The 24,549-nt window shown below is 33.8% G+C and overlaps 3 protein-coding genes, 1 long non-coding RNA gene and 5 other non-coding genes across 11 annotated transcripts; 2 read left to right on the top strand and 7 right to left on the bottom strand.

Moving 5' to 3' along the window:
- The first annotated feature begins 1,456 nt into the window (after positions 1–1,456).
- LOC146951216 (uncharacterized) lies at positions 1,457–1,953 on the top strand. Its single transcript, XR_015027832.1, has 2 exons — positions 1,457–1,632; positions 1,744–1,953. It is a non-coding gene; the product is annotated as an uncharacterized LOC146951216 (long non-coding RNA).
- Positions 1,954–5,179: 3,226 nt separating this feature from the next.
- Positions 5,180–6,114, top strand: LOC146951215 (ESCRT-related protein CHMP1B). Its single transcript, XM_085747197.1, has one exon. It carries the CDS (start codon positions 5,318–5,320, stop codon positions 5,933–5,935), a length of 618 nt encoding a protein of 205 aa, XP_085603323.1. The 5' UTR covers positions 5,180–5,317; the 3' UTR covers positions 5,936–6,114.
- A 6,958-nt stretch (positions 6,115–13,072) lies between these two features.
- Positions 13,073–16,318, bottom strand: LOC146951209 (large ribosomal subunit protein eL28y-like). Of its 3 annotated transcripts, none has more exons than XM_085747196.1 (4): positions 16,288–16,318; positions 16,010–16,188; positions 15,260–15,423; positions 13,073–13,366 (listed from the first exon to the last, which is right to left on the bottom strand). In XM_085747196.1, exons 2-4 carry the CDS (start codon positions 16,155–16,157, stop codon positions 13,241–13,243), a joined length of 438 nt encoding a protein of 145 aa, XP_085603322.1. In that variant the 5' UTR covers positions 16,158–16,188; positions 16,288–16,318; the 3' UTR covers positions 13,073–13,240. The 3 variants fall into 3 exon arrangements, with proteins under 3 accessions (XP_085603322.1, XP_085603321.1, XP_085603320.1); XM_085747195.1 differs by having other exon boundaries at positions 16,010–16,178; XM_085747194.1 differs by having other exon boundaries at positions 16,010–16,175.
- On the bottom strand, positions 13,633–13,722 carry LOC146951214 (small nucleolar RNA R24). The gene has a single exon (XR_015029387.1). It is a non-coding gene; the product is annotated as a small nucleolar RNA R24 (small nucleolar RNA).
- LOC146951213 (small nucleolar RNA R24) lies at positions 13,900–13,989 on the bottom strand. Its single transcript, XR_015029386.1, has one exon. It is a non-coding gene; the product is annotated as a small nucleolar RNA R24 (small nucleolar RNA).
- On the bottom strand, positions 14,197–14,286 carry LOC146951212 (small nucleolar RNA R24). The gene has a single exon (XR_015029389.1). It is a non-coding gene; the product is annotated as a small nucleolar RNA R24 (small nucleolar RNA).
- LOC146951211 (small nucleolar RNA R24) lies at positions 14,506–14,594 on the bottom strand. Its single transcript, XR_015029390.1, has one exon. It is a non-coding gene; the product is annotated as a small nucleolar RNA R24 (small nucleolar RNA).
- LOC146951210 (small nucleolar RNA R24) lies at positions 14,761–14,851 on the bottom strand. Its single transcript, XR_015029388.1, has one exon. It is a non-coding gene; the product is annotated as a small nucleolar RNA R24 (small nucleolar RNA).
- A 3,636-nt stretch (positions 16,319–19,954) lies between the features above and the next one.
- On the bottom strand, positions 19,955–22,855 carry LOC146951208 (protein NUCLEAR FUSION DEFECTIVE 4-like). Its single transcript, XM_085747168.1, has 2 exons — positions 22,211–22,855; positions 19,955–21,493 (listed from the first exon to the last, which is right to left on the bottom strand). The coding sequence occupies exons 1-2, from the start codon at positions 22,694–22,696 to the stop codon at positions 20,354–20,356; spliced, it is 1,626 nt and encodes a 541-aa protein (XP_085603294.1). The 5' UTR covers positions 22,697–22,855; the 3' UTR covers positions 19,955–20,353.
- Between the last annotated feature and the right edge of the window lie 1,694 nt (positions 22,856–24,549).

Here is a 24,549-nt window from a genome sequence, read left to right as displayed (position 1 = left end):
AGAAGCTGGTTTTGAAGAACGTCGCTATTAGCGACAAATACGCTATTAGCGAAATTCCTCCAGAAGGTTACGCTATTGGCGTATCTGGAGCGAAGTTGCCAGAGGCCATGAAGAACGTCGCTATTAGCGTCATTTACGCTATTAGCGTAATTAGTCCAAGGGACTACGCTATTAGCGCAATTTGGGCGAACTCATGAAGATCAGAGCAATAGGACCAACGTGGCACAACCTCATTGGCCACAGCTTAAGCCGACTTGCTTCGCTAATAGCGCATATTTCGCTATTAGCGTAAGCTTACAAACTCAGCCCATTTAAATAGTATTTTTACCTCTCTTTGGATAGATTATTAGATATAGACTATTTTTTATAGATATTTTCTGCATTCTTAGAGGGAGAAATAGGGCTAGAGAGCATATAGAGTGAGAGTGATTTTGGAAGTTGGATTCTTCTTCCTTTGTTGAGACATCACAAGGTGTAATGAATCCTTCCTTTTCAATCCATCCTTGCAAGGCTTCCATGATGATGTGTAGCTAAATATCCTTTGTTGGGATGAGAGGTACTTGATCCTTGCTAACATGTAATCCTTTGATTTAAGCTTACATATGGTTCTAGCAATTTATATTCAATATTGTTGTTATTCTTGTTGTTAATGCTTTCAATGAGATTCAAGATGATTTGGACACGAACTCTTGAATCTAGAGCTAGAGTAGCAATATATCTTAGGTTAACTTACTTGACATCTTTGTTAATCTTTGATAATCACCATAATCAAGAGTTTAATGCTTTAGGACATTTAGTCAGGCTGGACACGGTCGATTAAGTGATCCTATCGTCTTTGTGATCGTTTAAGGGATTTGGACACGAATGTTTAAACGATACCTTAGAGTTAATTATATCGCTTTGGACACGAAGGATAGTGTAGAATTGATTGTGATAATTTTGGTTATAAAGCTAGAATTAGTATGGATCATTAGGTTTTGTGTGACGCTTGGTTAAGGAACTCTACTTCTAACAAGTTTCAATCCTTATTTATCTCTATTTTACTTTTTGCAATTTACTTTAGCTAGTTACAATTCAAACAAACAAGCACTCTTAATACTTGGAATGATATTTGATGTTAAACTATCCTTGATACCGCACTAATCCCTGTGGAGACGATACAAATACTTATCTTGTTTGATGCAAAACTAAATTCATCAACAATACAAAACTACCTTTGGACTATTCATTAACTTAATTGGATTCACCCTTCAAATTCAAACCTTACGGCTTACGGCACTTAAAAAAATATGCCTATCTATTCTTAAATCCACTAGTTCTTAGTTGACTTGACAAACTAATGTATGTGTGTGTGTGTTTATATATATATATATATATATATATATATATATATATATATATATATATATATATATATATATATATATATATATAAACACAACCTAGATTCATGATCTAATCATTCCAATAACCAAAACCTTTCACATCCATATTTCTCAATAGTTCCCTCTCTCTCATAGTATAGCAATGGCCACCAATTCTTTGAAGTTTACTTTGGTGACTATTTTCATCTTTGCCATGACTCTTTCTCCCCCACTTTACCATGTAATGCTGTACGTGTTTCATTAGCAGGTAATTAAAAATAAGATAAACTATTTGATTTAGAGAATTATTATATATAAATTGAAACTTTCAATTGATCATATATAGTCAAATAATATATTTTTCTATTTTGATGTGCAGTTAGTAGGCCCATATGTCCTGCTTGTGTGTGTTGCAGTCCACCACCCCTAGGCTCTTGCTGCAAGTGTTGTGCTTCTCCAATTCAAACTCAGACCATTGGTCAATCTCCATAGATAGGGAAAGCACATTCCTTATTATACAAGACCATATATATTAGTTCTTAAATATATCTATTATAACTTACTTTAAGCTTATGAATAATATGAGTCACTTAAGTGCCGTTTGATTCAGCTTTGAATATAATTGATTCTGAGAGAATTGATTCTGATAGAATTGATTCTGACAGAATTGATTCTGAGAGAATTGATTTATGTTTGGATACAATTATGTAGAATTGATTAAACAAAATGATTTATGTTTGGATGCAATTATGTAGAATTGCTTTTGAATGTATAATTACTAAAATAGACATAGCTAAAGGAGAATTGATAAAGAATGAGAATTGATAAAGGGCAATAAAGTAAAATAACATGTTGTAATAATAAAATATACAAACCTATACACGTTGTTCAAGGAGAATTGATTCTAGAAAAGTTAGAAGCTAGGATTTGTAGCTTCATGGAGAATTGCTTTTGGAGGATAAAAGCAATTCTGAAAAGCTGAACCAAACACGTTGTTTTTCGCTAGAATTGCTTTTGGCACTGTAGAGAATTGATTTTGGGCTAGAATTGCTTCTCAGAAGCCAAACCAAACAGGCCCTAAGTCTCTGATGTAATTTCATATATATCTGTAAGAGGTTTTGAAGTTTGACACTCCTTCTTGATCAATATCATCAACTTTTGTGAAAGTTTTTTCTTCCACCACATTTTCATCATCTTGTTGCAATCCAGCTGCATCAATTTAAAATATAGCACATGAATTATAAGATGAATATAAGCTGATTTGATAAGAGAAAAATAAAAGTTGGAAAAATAAGGAGATTATGATGAGTTCAACTCTATTATATATTCACATATACAAACTAATTAATACTCCCTCCGTTTCAAAATGAGTGTCGCTTTAGCCAAAAAAAATTGTTTCAAAATGAATGTCACTTTCAGTTTTCAATGCAATAATAACTTTTTCTTTTCAATTGTGCCCTCCAATTAATACTCTGCACACTACTTTCAAAGTATTACTTTTAAAACGAACCAATAGTTAATAAGGATAATTTGGTAAAATAACCATTCTCTTTCTTTTAATCATTGCATTTCTTAATATGTGTGTAAACACCTAAAACGACACTCATTTTAAAACGGAGGGAGTAATATTTATTGTTACAGAAAAGTCTGGCCCCCTCGTGATAAAATCTAAAACCATACATCGTGATGATAATAATGTTTAAATCTGATTTTGGTGATAAAATCTAAAACCATACATCGTGATGATAATAATGTTTAAATCTGATTTTGGTATATGCAATTATATATATTTATTTATTTTAGTCATTGCGAGTTATTTTTGTTTGGTTCGGTCCTTTCAAATTCAATAATTCATGTTTTTAACCCTAACGCCAACTTATTGGGTCACGTAACTTGATTTATTCGTGATGATAATAATGTTTAAATCTGATTTTGGTATATGCAATTATATATATTTATTTATTTTAGTCATTGCGAGTTATTTTTGTTTGGTTCGGTCCTTTCAAATTCAATAATTCATGTTTTTAACCCTAACGTCAACTTATTGGGTCACGTAACTTGATTTATTGGGTCACTTATGACGCCAAACTAAAAAGTAAAAACAACATTTATTTTTTAATTTGTAAGGATTAAACTCCAAACACTATGATGATGTTCACACTATAATTGAGAAAAGGGTTAGATATTTTTCATCAGAATTTGAAGGGTGAATCCAATTAAAATCGTAGTAAAAAAAAAAGTAAGATCACTACCTCTCTCTTGCCTCAAGCCGTAAGAATTTGAATTTGAAGGGTGAATCCAGTTAAATTAATATATAGTGTCACGGTAATAGAAAACGTTACCGTGACACTAAATATTTTCCCGCATAATAACATATCGGTTAAAAAAAAGTAAGATCACAAACAAGATAAAAATATAATGAGATCGTTAAATCTTTTGCAATTCCAAAAACAAAAATATGCATTGGTCACATTAGGGGTGGACAAGAACCCGAAATCCAAACCAAATCGGTATAACCGCTAACAAAAACAGATAAACGGGTGGGCCTATATGGGTCGTCGGGTGATCATTTTCGGTTTTTTGTGAGTATATACGGACGGGTTCGGATGTCCAAAATCAAACCAATAGAAACTAAAACCTGACTGATATACTATACAAATCTCACTTTTCCTTCAAATACTTAGGATGTGACCACACATCTCACTCACAGGAGAGTCTTGAGACTCACAATGTCAGATACAATTACCCCTACTCCTTCAAAAATGAAGAAAAGTAGCTAGTTGTATCAACTGGAAAAGAAGGCAAAGTGGAGAAGACAAGTGTCTTTTACAGTTTTTATGTTTTACATTCATTGGTAGTTAACTACCGTTGGGGGTAATTTCGTCATTTCCATGTGTTATTAAGAAACTTTTGATGTCAAAAAAGCAATTTTCATATCTAGATGGAAAATTAGGGTAAACATGGATTATTGGGCTAAAAATTTGTTTGGCCCATTAAAATGGACTAGTGAAAATATTAACTAACACTTAAAAAAATTCTCTAAAACATATTACAATTGTTTTTCTCACATACTCAATTGCTCTATTGCTCTTCCACATTAGTAAAAAATCATTATACCTTTCGCAGAAGTTAACTGTCGTCGGCTTCCCAACATAAGAGGCATCAACAGTTAACTATTATTAGGGATATAATGGTATTTTATTTGTGTGAGAGCAATTTGGTTATGAAAAAAGCAATTTCTAAAACAGATTCATCACACATCAATAAAGTTAAATACTCCCTCCGTTTCAAAATACATGTCCATTTTTTGCAATGTGCACTATTCACTTGACTTACTTTGACCATATTTTTTTTTTTTGAAGGATACTTTGACCATATTTTTTAACTAATCTATAAATACAAATATTAGGATGTAAGATGTTGTTTGTTTTGTCTCGACAAATATTTTCAAAATATTAAATTTTTATAATTTTTCACTTTAGATAATTAAAGATATTAACAGTCAAAATTGTGCATTGGCATGTGTGAAGTGGTTGACTTGGACATGTATTTTGAAACGGAGGGAGTATTATTTTGGGTCCGTCTATATAGTGTCATGTATACAAACTTTAACAACGAAAGTCACATTTAGTTTCTTCGTATTTCAAAATGATTATTGTTTAAGATTTTTACCACTCACCTTTTGCAATTCTATAAAAGTTTTTTTATTTGGAAAAATAAATTTTTTTTTTTAAATTCCATTAAATAACAAGTAAAAATAGTTGATGGAAAAAGCCCAATAAGTGAGAAAGTAGGAAATTACGACGAAACCCCCAAATTCCTATAAAATTCACCGTAACGCTTTTCAAAATTCTCATTCTTCTCTCTCTCTCTTTTCGCAGCTATTTCTATCTTTATCTCTGAAACAAACAAAAAAATTCCCAAATCTCAAAACCCTAATTCGAAAATCAACCATGGGAAACACAGAGAAGCTTCTGAATCAGATCATGGAATTGAAATTCACCTCAAAATCTCTTCAACGCCAAGCAAGAAAATGCGAAAAAGAAGAGAAATCCGAAAAACTTAAGGTGAAAAAAGCAATCGAAAAAGGTAACATGGACGGTGCACGAATCTACGCTGAAAACGCGATCCGAAAACGCACAGAGCAGATGAACTACCTCCGATTATCCTCCCGATTGGATGCCGTGAGTGCTCGTCTCGATACACAGGCGAAGATGTCAACAATCAGCAAATCGATGGGAAACATCGTGAAATCTTTGGAATCGTCGTTGGCGACGGGGAATTTGCAGAAGATGTCGGAGACGATGGATCAATTCGAGAAGCAGTTTGTGAATATGGAGGTTCAAGCGGAGTTTATGGAAAGTGCTATGGCGGGATCGACTTCGCTTTCGACTCCTGAAGGGGAGGTTAATAGTTTGATGCAACAGGTGGCGGATGATTATGGATTGGAAGTTTCGGTGAATCTTCCGGTGGCGGCTGCTCATGCTGTTCCGGTTAAGGAGAAGGATGCTGAGAAGGTTGATGAGGATGATTTGTCAAGGCGTCTTGCTGAGCTTAAAGCTAGAGGTTAATGTAGTGCTGTTCTTGCTTGAAGAATGAAGATGAATCCACTCTTAATTATTATATACTATTGGTACTATGTTATAATTTCGCACTTTTGAAGAGTGGTTTTGTGTATAATTAACTGAATTTCGCTTGTTCCGTTTAACATTTAAGATATAATGTTATGTTTGTGTGTAGACTTTGGTTATATGTTTATATTTGATTGCTTCTTTTGTTCCTTATGGTTTGTGATTGTTGTTGCTTTGGTCGTGGTAATGGATTGTTGAGTAGAATAGAGTGTTTGTAGTTGTCTTTTGGTATAGCTTGGGATGTGAGTAGTAACTTTTATTGAAGTTTGGTATAGCTATGAAATGAGAATGTGTATATTTGGTAGGTTATGCAGTTGTGAAGCTTATGCTAGTGACAAGCTTAATGCCATGATTTTAATTGAAAACAAACCTTAATTTAAGTGAATTGAAATTACCTTTTTGAAGTGGATGAATTTCAGTTGAGAGCTTGTTCCCGGATAATTTGCTGCTAAGATGGTGAGGATTCTCAGAAATTGGGGCCTAAATGATGCAGCTCAAGTGCTATTGATCCACTGTAGGCTAGGGGCATCTGCATGCAATTCTGTTATTATAATGGTTGGTAATAATTTGAATTTCAGTGAATAAGATTGGCAGTGCATTGTGAGACCTGAGGTATATCTGTTGTCATTGCTGTTAAGACCATTCCATGAGTACTTTAGCAGTGCTCAGGGATCTCTTTGACATGATTTTCCCAACAACAAAAGTTGATGTGATTTGATGTCTGTAATAGCTTTTAAACTACAATGATGATAAACACATAGAAGTTGAATCCCGCTGATTTACGAAGATATTTGGTTTGAGTTAAAAATTCATGAAAATGCTTAGACATCTAATAGTTTAGGAATTCTGATAGGCTTCAGTGTCCCTTCAATTGTTGAGCTTATGTGAAAATAATTACATAGAGCTAAGCTAAGGGTCCAGAGTTGGTTTTATATCTGGAAGGCATTTACAGTTATATAACTGAAAACATCTATATAGAGCTTCAATATGCCTCACCTCCAATATAGATATATGAGGCTGCATCAATGGCATGTATAAGATCCCCTAGATTACCACATGAGTGGCGTTTACAGTTGTGATCTAGTAAATAGTGTCTTCCTTTTGAATTTCGTAGTGTGTAGCAATTCCTTTTGCTTTGAGTAAAGCTTCTCTTGGAACATTATTTGCGGAGTTTGAGAAATGAACTTTATGGTTATGTTTTTTGCTTGTGTCCAGTCTCAAAATAATTCTACAGTTGTCATTAGTATAGGCAACCTACTAATGGGGCCTAAAATTATTGAAACAAATCTGGTATCAGGCAATTTATTGCTAACTCAGCATCAAGGAAATCTTACATCATCTAGTTTTCTCCTACTGATTTGTTATGCATAAAAGTTCATGTGGTCACAATTAAGGACTTTCCAGTAAATTCTGAAACCGCTTACACTGTTTTCTATACTAAGATAGTCATGCATGTATATGTTTTGCGGTAAGAGAAGATAAATCTATTGTATCTCCTTTGTTACAGTCTAATGGTTGTTTTATGTGGGTGGTTGGGTTCGATCTGAGGTTTTCGCCCTTCTCCCTACGCGTGTGAACAGTATAGGTCAGTCATCTATAACAGAAAAAGAAAAATGAAGATAAGTCTAACGCGTTGAATGGAGAGAAGTCACTATGCTGATGTATACGCAAAGGCTACGGTGCATGACCTTCATGGGTCTCCCACCGGTGTATGACCCTTTTTTTTTTTTTTTTGCAAAAGTGATGTGAACCATTAGATATAATCTTAAGATTTTCAATGGTTGAGATTAGTAGGTTACCTTACTCACTAATTTTCAAATTTTTTATTATATATATTAATTTAATAAATACAATTGCTTTTGGAATAAATTATAAGAATGTTTCTTGATAGTATGTATGATAGATAAACAGTTCTCCGTATACAATAATTTTAAGAGCTTATTTGATATAAAAAAAAATGCGAGTTAAATTGAGATTAGACTATTTTGTGACATTTACAATTTTACCCATGATGTATGTTTAAGAGTATAAGTGTTTATGCAACGTAAAAAAATAACTTCAAAATACATGGTGCCTGAATAAATAGTAAATAATAATTTTATAGTAAATAGAATATCATCATTGTTTGCTCAAAAAAAAAAGAAGAATATCATCATTGTTACATCTAATACCGGGTCGATAATTTCAATACAAATTTAATATGATAATTTATTTAGTGGAGGACCGAAACTATAACTATTATCGTCGGATTCAGGAGCACGAGGTGAAAGAAGCGTTGAAAAGGATGAGTAATGGCAAGGCAGTTGGGCCGGACAACATACCTATCGAAGTGTGGAAAAGTCTTGGCGATAGAGGAATTGGGTGGCTCACAAAACTTTTCAATGCGATTATGAGGACGAAGAAAATGCCGGACGAGTGGAGAAGAAGCACCTTAATTCCAATCTATAAGAACAAGGGGGTTATACAAGATTGCGCGAATTATAGGGGAATTAAGCTAATGAGTCATACCATGAAGTTATGGGAAAGGGTAATTGAGCGAAGACTAAGAAAAGAGACTCACGTTACGGATAACCAATTTGGTTTTATGCCTGGGAGGTCGACTATGGAAGCGATCTACTTACTTCGACGCGTGATGGAGCGATATCGGACGGATAAAAAAGACTTGCACTTAGTTTTCATTGATTTGGAGAAGGCGTATGATAGAGTACCTAGAGAGATTTTGTGGAAAGCCCTGGAGAAGAAAGGGGTGAGGATTGCCTATATTAGAGCTATCCAGGATATGTATGAGGGGGCTTCGACTAGTGTGAGGACGCAGGATGGGGATACCGGAGATTTTCCCATAACAATAGGACTGCACCAAGGGTCAACCCTAAGTCCTTATCTTTTTACTTTAGTTTTGGATGTACTGACGGAACACATCCAAGAGTTAGCACCGAGATGTATGCTTTTTGCAGATGATGTAGTCTTGCTTGGTGAGTCGAGGGAGGAGTTAAACGGGAGGCTAGAGACTTGGAGGCAAGCCTTAGAAGCGTACGGTTTCCGCCTGAGTAGAAACAAGACGGAATATATGGAATGTAACTTCAGTAAAAGGAGAAGTGGGTCTACCTTAGAGGTGAAAGTTGGAGATCATATCATACCCCAAGTTACACGGTTTAGATATCTTGGGTCCATAGTACAAAATGACGGAGAAATAGAAGCTGATGTACATCATCGTATTCAAGCTGGGTGGTTGAAATGGAGAAGAGCCTCAGGTGTTTTGTGCGATAAGAAAGTACCACTTAAGCTGAAAGGAAAGTTCTATCGGACAGCAGTCAGACCGGCAATGTTGTATGGTACGGAGTGTTGGGCGGTTAAGAGCCAACACGAGAGTAAAGTAAGCGTAGCGGAGATGAGGATGTTGCGTTGGATGAGTGGGAAGACTAGACATGATAGGATTAGGAATGACATCATTAGAGAGAGAGTGGGGGTAGCACCTATAGTAGAAAAGTTGGTAGAAAATAGGCTTAGATGGTTTGGACATGTAGAGAGAAGGCCCGTAGACGCCGTGGTAAGAAGAGTAGATCAAATGGAGGAGAGTCAGGTTAAAAGAGGTAGAGGAAGACCTAAGAAAACTATTAGAGAAACCATTAGAAAAGATTTAGAGGTCAATGAGTTGGATCCAAATATGGTCTTTGATAGAACATTATGACGGCATTTGATCCATGTAGCCGACCCCACTTAGTGGGATAAGGCGTTGTTGTTGTTGTAATTTATTTAGTGGATCCATAAGTTTAAGACAAACGGAAATATTATCCAATGATATATATATTTTTTGAATAAATTATCTAATAAGAGTATAAGACACCAATTTAAATTATTATGTATTGTCATACTTGTATTGTATTTAATGGTCATATCTAAATAAATATTATCTATTATGTAAACAATACTTTGTTCTTGTACCGAAAAAAAAAAAAACAATACTTTGTTCTTCGGTTTTTTTTATAAACAAAGAAACTAAGTGTTTTTTTTAGAAAATTAACACCAAATTAGCGTTGTGTATTTTTACACTTTTTCTACCTATTATACCCTCATTTTAATCCACCAATAAATTCCTATTTGTTTGAGAGAAGTAAAAGAACAAATTTGAGAGAAGAAAAATAAAAGACTCCATGAATGTTATTTGTACAACCGTTTGGTGACAACTTTTGTGACAACTTTTTTCTTCTTATTGGTAAAAAACAATAGAGATAGGAAGGAAGAGAGAGTAAGACTATAATATGAGCATGAGAAAGAAAGTTATTCAAAAATTGTCACAAAATAATTATACAAATAACATTTTTCTTTTTAAAATCAATATATATTTCCAAATAATAAAATTCTAGCAGGTCATCATTCAAAGAGATCACAACCATTCATATTCATTAACTTAAAAGTATATCTAATGGGTCAAATCCATTTTGAAAAGAGAAAAAAAAAAAAAAAACAAGGTCATGCACGGGTACATGACCCATGCACCTCGCGTACCGTAGACAGAGCCGGTATACATGGCAATGTATACCATGCTGGTTACAGTTTGCAGAGATAAGTAAGCATAAGTTACTCGTTGATAAATCTCTGGAAGATTACATGTTGGTCAATAATGTGTTTTTCTTTTCTCATATAACGTGTACTAGTATATACTCCCTCCGTTTCAAAATGAGTGTCGTTTTAGGTGTTTACACACATTAAGAAATGCAATGATTAAAAGAAAGAGAATTGGTATTTTACCAAATTATCCTTATTAACTATTGGTTAGTTTTAAAAGTAATACTTTAGAAGTAGTGTGCAGAGTATTAATTGGAGGGTACAATTGAAAAGAAAAAGTTATTATTGCATTGGAAACTGAAAGTAACATTCATTTTGAAACAAGTTTTTTTGGCTAAAGCGACACTCATTTTGAAACGGATGGAGTAGTTACCTTAGACATCCTTTAATTCGTTTCGGTAGTGGCGACTATATGTTGTAGCCACAATTTTTGGTATTGCAGAAGTGAATGAAATCAAGGCAAACAAGTCAAAATTGAATGTTAAGTACATTTAGCAATTTGTTGTGAAGGTAATTTTAACTTTTAATCAACTCAAAATTGAACTGTCATATCGTATGGTACTCCCTCTATCCTATATTATAAGAGAAAAAAAATCACACTTATTAAGAAAACCAAAACATAGTAGTTTGCAACATAGTTTCTTGTGTTATTCTTGAAATAAGTTTTTTGAAGATGTAAAAACAATTTTAATTGGTTATTGGTTATTGAGAAAGTGAAAGAGAGAGCAAATTGAATGCACTTTGCATTTAATTTTCCTATGGAAAAGATAATTTTTTGAAACAATATAATTAAATATGATAAAAGTTGGTTTCTTTTGCTTATAATTTGGGAAAAAGAAAATGAATTTTTTTTTGCTTATAATTTGAGACGGAGGGAGTAGTACATAATGATACTAAAATCCTTTAAAAAAAATAGTGAGTAGCCAAGAGAAGGAGAGATCGTTGGATATTTGAGAAACTACTCCATGTCAAAATTTTAGATTGATGGAAAGGGGAAGGGAGTGGTTCGGGGAGACTGGAGAGGTCTAACATAACGTATAAAAAGAGCTTCTATGTATTTAGGGGTATAAGTTAACCATGTTTTTAAGAATGTTACATACACAAAGGTTTTATATATAGGGATTAAAAGAGATACTTCAACTTGAAACACTAGAGAACGAAGAGCTAGCATGGTAACAATCATGATAATGGATTATAGCAGCTATTGGAATAAAAAATACCAAGCCTTCCCCCTTCCCTGTACACAAAGTTAGCAACACCTAACACGTTCTCCTTTTGAATGAAACTCACGTAAATCTCTCCGCTTTGAGGCTTAGTGTGTGTTTGGTTCAGCTTTGAATATAATTGATTCTGACAGAATTGATTCTGATATAATTGATTCTGACAGAATTGATTCAGAGAGAATTGATTTATGTTTGGATACAATTATGTAGAATTGATTAAACAAACTGATTTATGTTTGGATACAATTATGTAGAATTGCTTTTGAATGTATAATTACTAAAATAGACATAGCTAAAGGAGAATTGATAAAAAAGGAGAATTGATAAAGGGCAATAAAGGAAAATAATAGGTTGTAATAATAAAATATAATATTTACTGTTTATAATTGATTTTAGAAAAGCTAGAAGCTAGGATTTGTAGCTTCATGGAGAATTGCTTTTGGAGGATAAAAGCAATTCTGAAAAGCCAAACCAAACACGTTGTTTTTGGCTAGAATTGCTTTTGGCACTGTAAAGAATTGCTTTTGGCTGGGCAGAAGCTGAACCAAACAGGCCCGTCCAAAAATCATGAAACCCAATATGTGGAATATGAGTTATTAACCCTTCGATTTATTACTTCAAATATTTTCAAAGATGAGATACGAATTGGACAACCATTGAACCAAGTCAAAATCTGACCGTAAAATTGGTAAATGATCAAAATCTGATGGATCAAAATTTTCAGCTAAAATTTATCAATTTAAATCACTCATTCATGCGCCTCAATTAACCACTCATACATCAACGTCAGTTATGAAACATCATAAAAAAGTGCATCCATCCTCACCATTTAAGAGGAAAAAATGAAACAAAAAACACCATGCCATTAACACCCAACATATCAATTAAAACATCTTTGATAAGGATAGGTAGTACTGCAATGAAACGAAGCATATATGCGAATAACCAGGCTTTAGCTAGAAGTTGTTCATGTTTCAAAAAGAACTGCTGGATTATCGTTGAAGTATAGAGAATCAGAGCTCAGCGTAAGCCGTTTCACAATGGTGAAGTCAGATGATATATGAAACATGTCGTTAATTAAACAATCTGGACCAGAAAAGCATCTGATTCCCATCAAACCTTTCAAATTGGCTTGTTCAACATTGATTAAATGGATCTGTGAAGTTGAGTATCAACTAGGTAAGTTTTCTATGTTAATCTAGTTGGCAGGAGAGGAAACTATCTATAGTCTATGCCATTTGGAAAATTTAAATTGAAGATAGACAAATGAAAAACAAAACAGACCCAGTTTAAAGTATAATAAGACGGCATTCCAGTCTTGTATTGAAAACGCAATAAACAATTTACCAAACTGAACTCCAGTATTCTAGAATAGGGTTCTAGAATGCATAAACTACATAAAGGGAGAAAACATGATTCATGAAAATGTAGCATGCAATCCAACTCTCTTCTCAATTCACTTTCCTGCATGCCTGTTTCTCTTCTTAGCGCCAGACTTTGCAACTCGGAGGCTCCTATTAACAGCACTCAACCTTGCAAGAGCCGCCTTCTTAAGATCAGGTCTGTAGTAGTTATCTGCAACCTGAGGCACATCACACACGCAAAAAATCAAATTAGCTCATAGATTAAGGCAATGAAGCTTTTTCATGAAATAGAAATTCATCAGAAGTACAACTAAACATAAACAAGATGCAACAAATTTGAACAGATATTAGACTAAAACCAATTATTCTAAAATAATTTGTTGGGCAGCATTTGGGAGAGTCATTTGCTGCAAAATAAAGGAGAGACCAGCTTCTCTAAATAAAAACTTGAATTAAAAAATCAAGGAAGAACATTTGAATGATCAAATCTCAGAAGCCAAGCGTAACAAGTAAATTTCATTGAAGAAACCCACCAAAGGAACCTTCTTACGTGTTAACAGCTCATCACCGATGGGAAGCATTCAATCATATTAGCAGTGGTGGTTTAAAATGAATTTCACTATATACAGAATAAATGTAAAATAGCATATGAGGAAAATAGTTTACTAAGACATATCTGCTCCCCTCAGACAAATAACATAAATTATGAAGAGATCAAAAGGGCAAGTTCACAAAATACTTATTGAAGATCAAAGCTCAGAAGCCAAGCGTAACAAGTAAATTTCATTGAAGAAACCCACATAGGGATTCTTCTTATATGTTAACGGCTCATCACTGCTGGGGAAAACCTAGTCCATATAGGTACAAAATTATTTTAATTTACACAGATAAATCGCATGGTAGCAATTAGGAAAACTAGATCACCAGATAAAATAGAGACCAGGTTCGCACAATAAACAAGAGATAAAAAGGTTAGATTCATTAGGAAAACTATTTTGAATTATAAGAGGTCACTAGGCTATATTCACAAAACAACTTCTGAATGATCAAAGCTCAGAAGCCAAGCGTAACAAGTAAATTTCATTGAAGAAACCAACATAGGGATTCATCTTATATGTTAGAGGCTCATCACTGCTGGGGAACACCAAATCTAACTGGCAGAGGTGCAAAATGTTTCTAATTTACACAGATAAATCACATGGCAATTAGGACAACCAGATCACCAGAAAAAAAAAGGGATGCCAGGTTCGCACAATAAACAAAATGACTTAGATAAAAAGGTTAGATTCGTTAAGAAAAATATTTTGAATTATCAGATGTCGAAAAGCTATATTCACAAAACAACTTCTGAATGATCAAAGCTCAAAAGTCAAGCGTAGCAAGTAAATTTCATTGAAGAAGCCCGCATAGGATTCTTCTTACGTGTTAATAGCTCATCACCGCTGGGTAACACTAGTTGAATCCGTTTAAAATGATTTCAATTAAACAAATAGATAATTTGAATGGGAACGTAAGGGAAAATAGTTTTAAGTTACAAAAGAGAGGCACGCTATTAACGGTGCAGGCAAAGGAGATCAGAAGGTTACATTTACAAAATAGCTTTTAAATAATCAAAGCTCAGAAGCCAAGCGTAACAATAATATTTCACTGAATAAACCCAACAAATGGATCCTTCTTACGTGTTAGAGGCTCATCACAGCAAGGAAAATTCGAACAAAGAAAGAGGGGTTCAAATGGTTTGAATTTTAAAGCTTTTATGTAAATAAACCACGCGTTTCCAAATGTTTTATTTTTGAACTAATCCGGCAGTATTTCCATTAAAATGCACTGAAACAACTTCAGAAAATTAATATAGATCCAATTATCGTGAATATTTCTAATTCAAAATAATTTGGCACCAACCAATTCAAAACAATTTTCAACTATTTCTGCCTAGCAGTAGATTTGACTAGATATTTAGCACCTAGAATGACAACTATATGAATACAACTACTAAACCAATATTGTGAAACATGAAAACAACCAACTTAGCAGAATTTTCCAACCACTAATTCCACACAAAGAACAAGAATCGGGGGCATAAATTTACTAATTTTTTTTATAAAAATTACCTGATTTTGCACAGCCTTAGCCATCCTCCTGAACTCTTTCTTCATAACAGATTTGTGAAGCAAAGCAGCAGGCTTGTTTTGCTTCCTTGGCTTGGTGGTTGCCAACAACACAGACTGATCTTTGCCAGCAGACTGAATAGTTACAGTTTTCTTGTTGGCCAAACCTATTATACCATAATAAAAACATGAAGTAAGCTTCACTCACCAAAAAAAAATTAAAATTGCTACTATGAAACCATCATACACATGGCATTAACATTATTGAAATCTAAATCTCAACACCAACTTCACTAATTTCAACAATTGAAATCTAAATCTCAACACCAACTTCACTAATTTCAACAAGTATGTCACAAAAGAATCACATTTGATTAAAACTTAGGCTTGCTTGAGCATATCTACTTGCATAAGCATTTATTATACTGCTTGGAAGAACTTATAAAAACAGTCTACGAGATGTGCATAAGCAGTTTTCAGCTTACTTACATAAGCTATTCATGATAGCTTATCAAAACAGCTTATAGATTATACAAAAACAGTTTGACTTTATTTTAGCTTATGCTATAGAAATAACTTAATCATAAGCAGTTATATGATAACCCATTATACTTTAAGATGCAAAGTAAACTGTTTATCCAAACAGAACCCTTCAACAACAAAAACAGCCATCACAGAATAAAAAAAACATTTTTATTACTACCCATTAATCATAAAACTATTATACATTTACGAAATGATTTTGATACTAACCAGAGTATTTGTAGGAGTTAAGATTGTAAAGATTATTAGGTTCTCTGCTGAACTGAACACTCTGAGTGTTATTTCCAAACTCTTTAACCAAAAAAGAGTTGTTCCTCTTCACGATCTCCCAAACAAGTGGTCCAGGTACTGTTGCCATCTTCTTCTTCTTCTTCTTCTTCTTCTTCAACCTATAACACAATACAATACAAAACAGATCTAGATTAATACCAAATCTGATCTGAAAATCAAAGAAAACCCTAAAAAGCACAATGACAAAACGAAAATACCTTTGGATTGTTGTTGAGGAGAGTGAGATTTGAGAAGAAGAGGTTTTCTTGTGTTAAGATTTATAGCAAAATGAAATTGGAAACCCTAATTTGCTTTGGATTTGGACCGCTGGATTTTGGGCTTCAAACACATATAGCCCACTAAGGTGACCCGACACGGCATGTAAGATTCTGAATATTTGTTTTCATTTTTTAATTTATCTTACAAATACAAAACACACAACATAACCATTTTTTTTAAAATTTTATATAAGATATTGAGAACATATATTTAAGTATTACTTCATATATTTAAATATTTTTTCTTATATAAGTATATTTAAATATTACTTCATATATTTAAATATTTTTTCTTATTAATTTTATATAAGATTGAATTGTGTTTTTTTTTCCTTCTTTTTTTTAAGGGAAGATTGAATTGTGTTAGACCAATATCTTTAATGCCTTTCCTTGAATAAACAAAAAAAAATTAATGGTTCAAATTTTGGCTTGAAATTTACGCGCAACTACAAACTTATGAATTTGAAGTTGAGTGTAGATTTTTTTTTTTGAAGAATTGAAGTCAGACAAAAATGTTTAGTATAATAATATGAGCATTGTCAATTAAGTTAGACTTTATAGACATCTAAAGTCTTTTTAAAAGTACACACAACAAAACACAATTGTTACGATTTTTTTGTAACAACTTTGAAACAACCTTGTTTCAAAAGTGTATTCATAATCATGTATGATTTTTCAGAAAATGCGGGGATAAAGTTGAGCACTATAAGTTTATAATTTTTTTTTTTTTTAAGGAAGTTTATAACTATCTGTGTTGTCATATTTTCACATTTTCTTATTTATGGAGAAAAAAACTAATTAACTACGATGATTTCATGATGAATCCAACAAAACGAGAGAATTATTAAACAGTTAAAAACTATGCTCAGAGTTTGGGCAAACATTGAAAGAAAGGATCATAACAAAGTTCCTCAAACGAACCAGACTCCTTACAAAATATATTCCACTCCTTGTATATTTCTCAGTAGTCAAATTAATCTATGAAGCTTATATAGAACTAACTAACTATGCTTCTAAATTTTCTTATAATGAACTTAGAAGTTCCAGATTGAAATATGTCACAGTAACGGTCGGTTCGGTCGGATTTCGGTTCAAAATTCTAAATCCGAACGTCAACCGCGGGTGGTATTACGCAGTCCAATTCCGCCCATCACAACACTCGGTTATTGCGGTTTTCGGGTTGGGCGAAATACGGTTTCGACGGGTGGGTTGAACCGGGTATGAACAAACAAAAAAAAATTCTGCAGAGCCATGAAAGTTTAAATATTCTCCATTGATGAAAGTACCAACAATATACATAAAAGATTATGAAAAAGCCTGTACAAACAACAAACAGAGCAGCTTTGAACGCAAATGATACAACAAACATTTGATAAAAAAAACCTATACAAACAACAAAAACACAAATGATTATGAAAATCCTTTCAGATCTAGTTACGGTTGCAGCTTGTCTTCTTCTTCTTGAATCATATTTGGAAGCTAGTGTAGATCTTTGAACCTTGAGCAGATTGAATGCAAATGTTACATTTATTTTTGTTCTTTGAAATGTTGAGAATTATAGATGACAAGTCTCTTGAAAAGAAAGAGATAGATTATTTTGTATGGAGAATAAGAAGAAGGATTATGGCAGAGAGAAGAGAGAGGGAGGGGTGTAAAAACATGGGTGATAATAGCTGTTTGGAAAAGAGAAATATTGTAAAGTGAGAAAGTAAAAGCTGTTTGTGATAATCAAGGACAAGAGTGTAGAAACGTGTGTTGACCAGCGTGTGTTGTGTCAGTTTGTGGGTCTCAAGACTAATGATGTGTCTATTTTTAATAGGATGAGACTAAACATAGAGAGTAGAGTACACTATGGCAGTATGCATCGGTCGGCTTTGGGTTACCGTGGATGGATTTCTACAATCCGAACCGAACCGTGCCAATCCATGCCAGACCGTATTTGTAAGCCCGTCAAAACCGGTTCACCCGTTTAGACCGACCCGTAGGCCAACGGACTATTCGGACCGGGCGGTTTGGGCCGGATAGCTGTTTTTTGTCCAGCCCTAGATGTACATAGCACTGTGACATATTAGGGAGGTTAGTATACAGTATGCACAATTAAACCAGCCAGCATTGTTTTTGCACATTTATTTGAGATCAGAATATGTATCTATAAATTGGATGAAATTACACAAAACGCCATATCACTCTAGCATGGTTCTTTGAATAGTCTCTCCATATGACAAATTTATTTACAAGGACCATTAGATTAGATAAAATTACTCCCCTGAAAAAAATACAAGATGACACAGTCATACAAAACCTCATACTTTTTTGTTGAGCTTTGTTGTCTCTTAAAAATGATACTATCATTATGTAGTATTGTAGTCAAATCCATCTTCATCAACCAAATATCTTATGTTAAAAGCTTGCATATATGCCTTCAAAAGGCGAAGCTAGATCAAGGATTTCAATCCCCACATTTATGCTATAATAATGGCAATTCTAATTGCTACCGCTCATACTAATGATGAATATTGAACATGTCATGATAACTGAAATGTTGTATGGAGACCAGTTTCCATAGGAGTCGCAGTAGGTTAAGCATGTTCGCTTCGCACAGATCCAAACTTACCTGATACTGCAATGGGAAAGGCCGAGAGAGTCATAAGCAATAAGCTTCTCTAAGACATGCAATGTGATCTTTCCAGAACCACTCACAACACATCTAAAGAAAAATATAAATTAGAGGAATTCCTGAATCATGGATCTATATACACAAGAAATCTAATACGCAGCAGATTTACACAAGATAATTGGTTTAAAAAAAGCAGCCAAAAGAATAAACAAACAAAATTATTGAACTAAAGTGCACAGAAATGGAAGAAATTTCTAATTTGAATGGAGTTTTTAACTCTAGAAAACACTGTTAACTAAAATGAAAAAAACCCTGCAGATGCATGATAAACTTGTCAAGTGTAAGAACATGAATCAAGACATAAGTGTAATAAGAACTTGAATCAAGAAATGCATGGAAAATATTTATGATATTCTTGGTCAATTATGAACATGCATGCTATCTGTCTTAAACAATAAGTTGGCAGATGTGAGATCTAGCAACAGTCTAAGAGGTTGCTAAAAAGAGAAAAAGCCATGCACAAGGAACTGAAAGAACATGTCACAAAAGGGCATCTTATTGAGAAACTCCAAATAAATAAAAAATAAGGTTATCAGAGGGGGAATTTTATACATAAGCGCATCAGACCACCATGCATCCGGCGAGTGTAAGAATAAAGCTGGTTACCAGGCTATAACCAGCAGGCATAGATTTGAAAACTACACAAGTTTTTCAGCACCCCTTTCTACTTTGAATATCCATATGATCAGTACCCCAAAATTTTGTGTTCCTGAACTGATTAGATATGCGCAAAAAAGCTCCTCTAATTTGTTTGTAAAGTGCATAAGTAAAGGTGTATCCATGTTTGAATTTTAGCATGTCAGGATCACAGAGTGAGTACTTCAGAATAAATCAGTACTATATACCTTGTGCATTTTATGAACAGGCTCGCTTTAGAGGAGCCTTATTGTAGATATGTTAAATATTGCACAGTATACGATGTTTATGCCATTTATTTGTACAAAATAAAGGAGTCATCCAAATAATTAAACACTAAAACACGGGAAAAAAATGATTCGAATATACATTGACCAAACCAAATACAAAAGAAATTACTTACAAAGAATGCCAAAATTACAAAACATGAGACACAAATAATGCATCGACCAGTGGTTCTATATTTTTTGTAACAATAACTAAAGGTTCAGCGAGTCCACAGAACAATGACGCTCTCTGAGAAGTGAAAATCTATGCTCATAATCATAGACTATGTTGACAAATGATAATTGAAAGAATAATGGAATACAATTTTATTTTTTTTCAATTTGAACATACAAACCAGGTAAAATTCATAACTCATCATCTTTTATAGACAATCTTGTGCCAAAAATCTGGCGAACACATTCTCTATCATCGCACATAATGTTTCAATCTTTTAAGGACAACTAGCTTATAGAACCTTCGGGTCCGGAAATACAATGCCAGACTGACCAAAAACGCTACAAAAGTCACACCGGCCAGGATCAGAAATGACAATCTGAAACAGTGGATGCCGAAGCAGGAGTTATCTTCTTCACTGGCTTCCTTGTCATATATATATCCAACAACTTTCACAGAAAGTATATAAGACCCAAGTGGACTCGCTGCAGCAATAGCATTGAAAATGGTACCCATGTGTTTCACACCAAATATCTCAGAAGTGACTGTTGGCATTAAGGACCAATTTGTTCCATAACATATTCCCACCAGGACAGGACCCAAATAAAAATTTCCAGGGAAACCAGAAGCTATGATTAAATGACCAAGAATTGTAACCCCCAGAGTTACGGTCAATAGCAGGGGCCGTGGCCAACCTCTTTTGTGCATGATATAATCGGATACATGGCCGCCACCAAAACGGCCGAGAAAATTCCACATACTCCACAATGACACCATATTGCCAATCTGAATAGTACTATACCCAAGAGATTCTCCTATTTGGCTCATATTATTTATCATTGAAAGCCCAGAACCCAAACCGGCAATCATGGTCACAAACAACATCCAAAACTCAACTGTACACATGGCTTGTAATACATTCATTTCTTCTTCAAGGGGCAACGTATCATCTGAAGTATCCTGTACTTGGACCTCCTCGCTAGGTAGCTCTTGGTATTCTATCGCAGGGGCAGTAGTCTCAATGGAGAGAGCTTGTGAAAATATCCTTGTGTCCTCCCAATGAGCTTTCACAGCAATGCCAAAAGGTGATGCTAGTAGAACCATAAGGATCGTGAATGTAAAAACCCGTGCCCAATACGGTAAGCTCATGAAGTTTTGCAAAACTATTGTGAACATGAGGTACACAACAATAATGACAGTGACCACGGAAAACCCATCTAAATGCTTCTTGTAATCACAGTCTTGCACTTGATAGATCCTCAACAGAAACATAAACAACACAGAGATGAATGCAGGTAAGCAAGCTAGCATCAGAAGGAAGGTGGCTGGGTCACCATCGAAAAACGTGTGGTACAGTTGAATCAGGATAGCTCCACTAAGCCCAAGAAAACCCTGAAAAATAATGAATATGAAATTTACTTGAATTTTCCAGTGTTGTTAGTGCAAGTAAAAACAAAAGCAAATCACCAATTTCAAAAATCGACAAACTATATTTGGGGTCTGTTTGGATTGCCATATTTAACCTTATCTACAGCCATAAGCATGTTATAACATATGATTTCCATAAGCTTTTCAGTTTATTTACATAAGCGCTCAATAATAACTTATGAAACAACTTATAGCTAATACAAACAACTAAAAGTTAATCACCAGTTTCTAAAATCAACAAACTATATTTGGGTTCAGGTTGGATTGACTTATGAAAGCACAGTGAGACTATTTGGTAGAATTTATAAAAACAGCTTATGACAGGTCCACAAGCTGTTTTCAGCTTATTTCCATAATCTCTCCCGGATAGCTTATGAGCATATTTGCGTTAACTTATTTGAGCTTATCTACTAACATAAGCAATTGTGAGACAGTTTGAAAGAGCTTATAGGAAACAACTTATGACATGCCGATAGGTTGTTTTCATTCATTTTATTTCTGTAAACTCTTCAGGATAGCTTATGGAAACATCTTATAGCTTATATGGAAACAATTTGACTTTACTTTATCTTTTATAATAATAGAACTATCCATAAGCACTTATATTATGATCATTTATATAGCTTATGCACAAACAATTACTGGTACATGATATGATTAGGTGCTTAATGAACAAGTTACCTTCATAATTCCAATGATAGTCCCACTATACTCGGGAAAATTCCTCAAGCCAGTAACAACATTAGTAGTATTCAAAAAAGTTTGTCCATTAGCAGAAAGCCAAGCAAAAAAACACATAACAGGAACAGGAACATCCTCAATCAACCCAACAACACAACCCCACATAAACAAAAACCCCAAAAACACTTGAACAGCACCAGCAGCCACAACAATCCATGGCCCACCAAGAGAATTCCATCTAGACTTCTTAGACGATGGTGGGCCATCACCGTAAGGCGTAACGGCGGAGTAAAGGAGGCCGGAAAGAACGCCGAAGTTGGCTCCGATGTCTTTGAAAACGGAAACGGTGTCGAGTGTGGATTGGGAGTAGTGTTGGGTTGATTTGAGGAGAGGAGAGTAGATGCTGAAGGTGTAGGAGGCGCCGCAGCTTGATTGGATCCATATTGCGGCGGCGACGCCGGTCCAACGGTTTGTTAACCAATTCATGGTTGTGGTTGTTAATTAACCACCGTGTTTCTCTTTGGGTTTTGTTTATGTTTATTGGTTGAAATAAGAATGTTTTTGGGTTGATTAAGATTAAGAAAATGGATATGCATTTCATGTGATTGAATTTGATTTGTTGGAATTAGTTAAATTAATGGGATTGGAAACATGTGGGTTAATTTTGGGTAATTAATTTATGAATGGATTAGCAAAGACAAGTTGTCATGATCACGATGACAAAGACATGATTGGAATAGATATGTTTTAGCTTAATTAAGAGGAAGATGACTTGTTTGAAGATCAAATTTATGATTCTTACTTTCTTTGAAATAGTATTCAATTTTCCGAAATCTTAATTTAACATATATGTTGGTTTGGTGATAAGGAGAGTGGAGGAAAAGACACATCCAGGATGGAAAGATTACAAGAATATTGAACCTAATCCTTATCTTTTTATTCTTCTCATATTCTTCATTTCTATATGTAATGACATTCAAGATGTGACGGATATAAAATAAAATAAAATAAAATATGAATACATTTATTAGTCAAAAAATTGAAAAATAAATAAGAACACATTTAAAAGTCCTTTTAAAAAAGTCAGTATTTAAACTTTCCTTTGTTTATTCCCTCAAAAAAAATCTTTCCTTTGTTTATGAACTTTTTCTAATTTTCTTTTTTTTAGAAGCTTGACATTTAATTCAAAAACCGACTAATCTAAATTATCAATTGTTGTATTTTTCTTATTATTATTTATTTATTTAAATAAATGGCAATTACACACTAAAACTTTGTATGCGAGTTTGGAGGGAAAGAGAGTGGAGGGGTTTAAAAAAACAAGTAGAATAAATAGATGACATTAAGAGGAGAAGGCTTTGAGGTTTCCTTTTTCTTCAATATACAAAACTCTTTCAATTTGGTGGAACTCAAAAATTGTATTGGATGAGTGTTTTGGGGGGTTTACATGAATCCTTCAAATTTAATTTAATAGTTATAATATTCTTAAAATTAAAAAAATATTAATCGTAAGTATTAACTTTTTTATTCTCTATAAAATTACTTTTTTAAAAAATATGAAATTTTTTACCATTTTCCCTTATATTTTCAACCCTTCAAAGTTTTTCCTTCTCCTCCCCTCCAAACTTTCGAACAAGTGGCAATTATGCACCAAGTGTAAATTGTGGTAATTTTCCATTAAGCCTTGGTTTTATTCTTTCCCTCTTTTTAATAACTTCCCACTCCCTTCAAATTTTGAGGTGCAATTTTATTTTGCTTTCTTGATGAACAAAAGTCACATGCAGGGTGTAGTTCACTGTTTAATTTCCAAAGCCAAAAATCTCTATTGAGTAACTTTTAGCATTAATGTGAGACTCTAGATGCTTAGAAGAGTCTCAACATCTTCAAACATGAACAATGATTGGATGTATGTCTTAATTCTTTAATTTTTGTTTTCGTTGTTCTTGGTAGAATTTTGTTTCTGTTTTATAGAATTCTAATATCAATCTCATTGTTCATTAGTGGGGTCGAATTGAAGTTGAAGTTAAACGTCGTATCAACTATGGACCGACCAAACACATGAATTATTGGCTTCCAAAGAAAATAAACCTATGATCTTTAAAATACTAAGGTCATAGTCTGCATCACCAGATCAACCCCGATATATCTCCCTTGTTTTTTATGGTGAAAATCTGGTAAATGAAGCAGCGTTAGATTAGATGCCTTGCAAATCTGGCTCATGATCGCATTTTGAGTGTTGTGCCGCCTCTTCTAAATCACATTTAAGATGAGAATTTCAAAGGAGTTTTATTTTCTCGCTTTGTTAGTTGTTATGCCTTGAGACAAATTGCAATGATGAT

The sequence above is a fragment of the Medicago sativa genome, chromosome 2 (assembly GCF_051527215.1).
Source record: "Medicago sativa cultivar Bolivia chromosome 2, Bolivia_mono, whole genome shotgun sequence".
In the NCBI taxonomy this organism is placed as follows: Eukaryota; Viridiplantae; Streptophyta; class Magnoliopsida; order Fabales; family Fabaceae; genus Medicago; species Medicago sativa.
The sequence above is the reverse complement of the archived record's forward strand: the minus strand, read 5'-3'. Positions and strand labels throughout refer to the sequence as shown.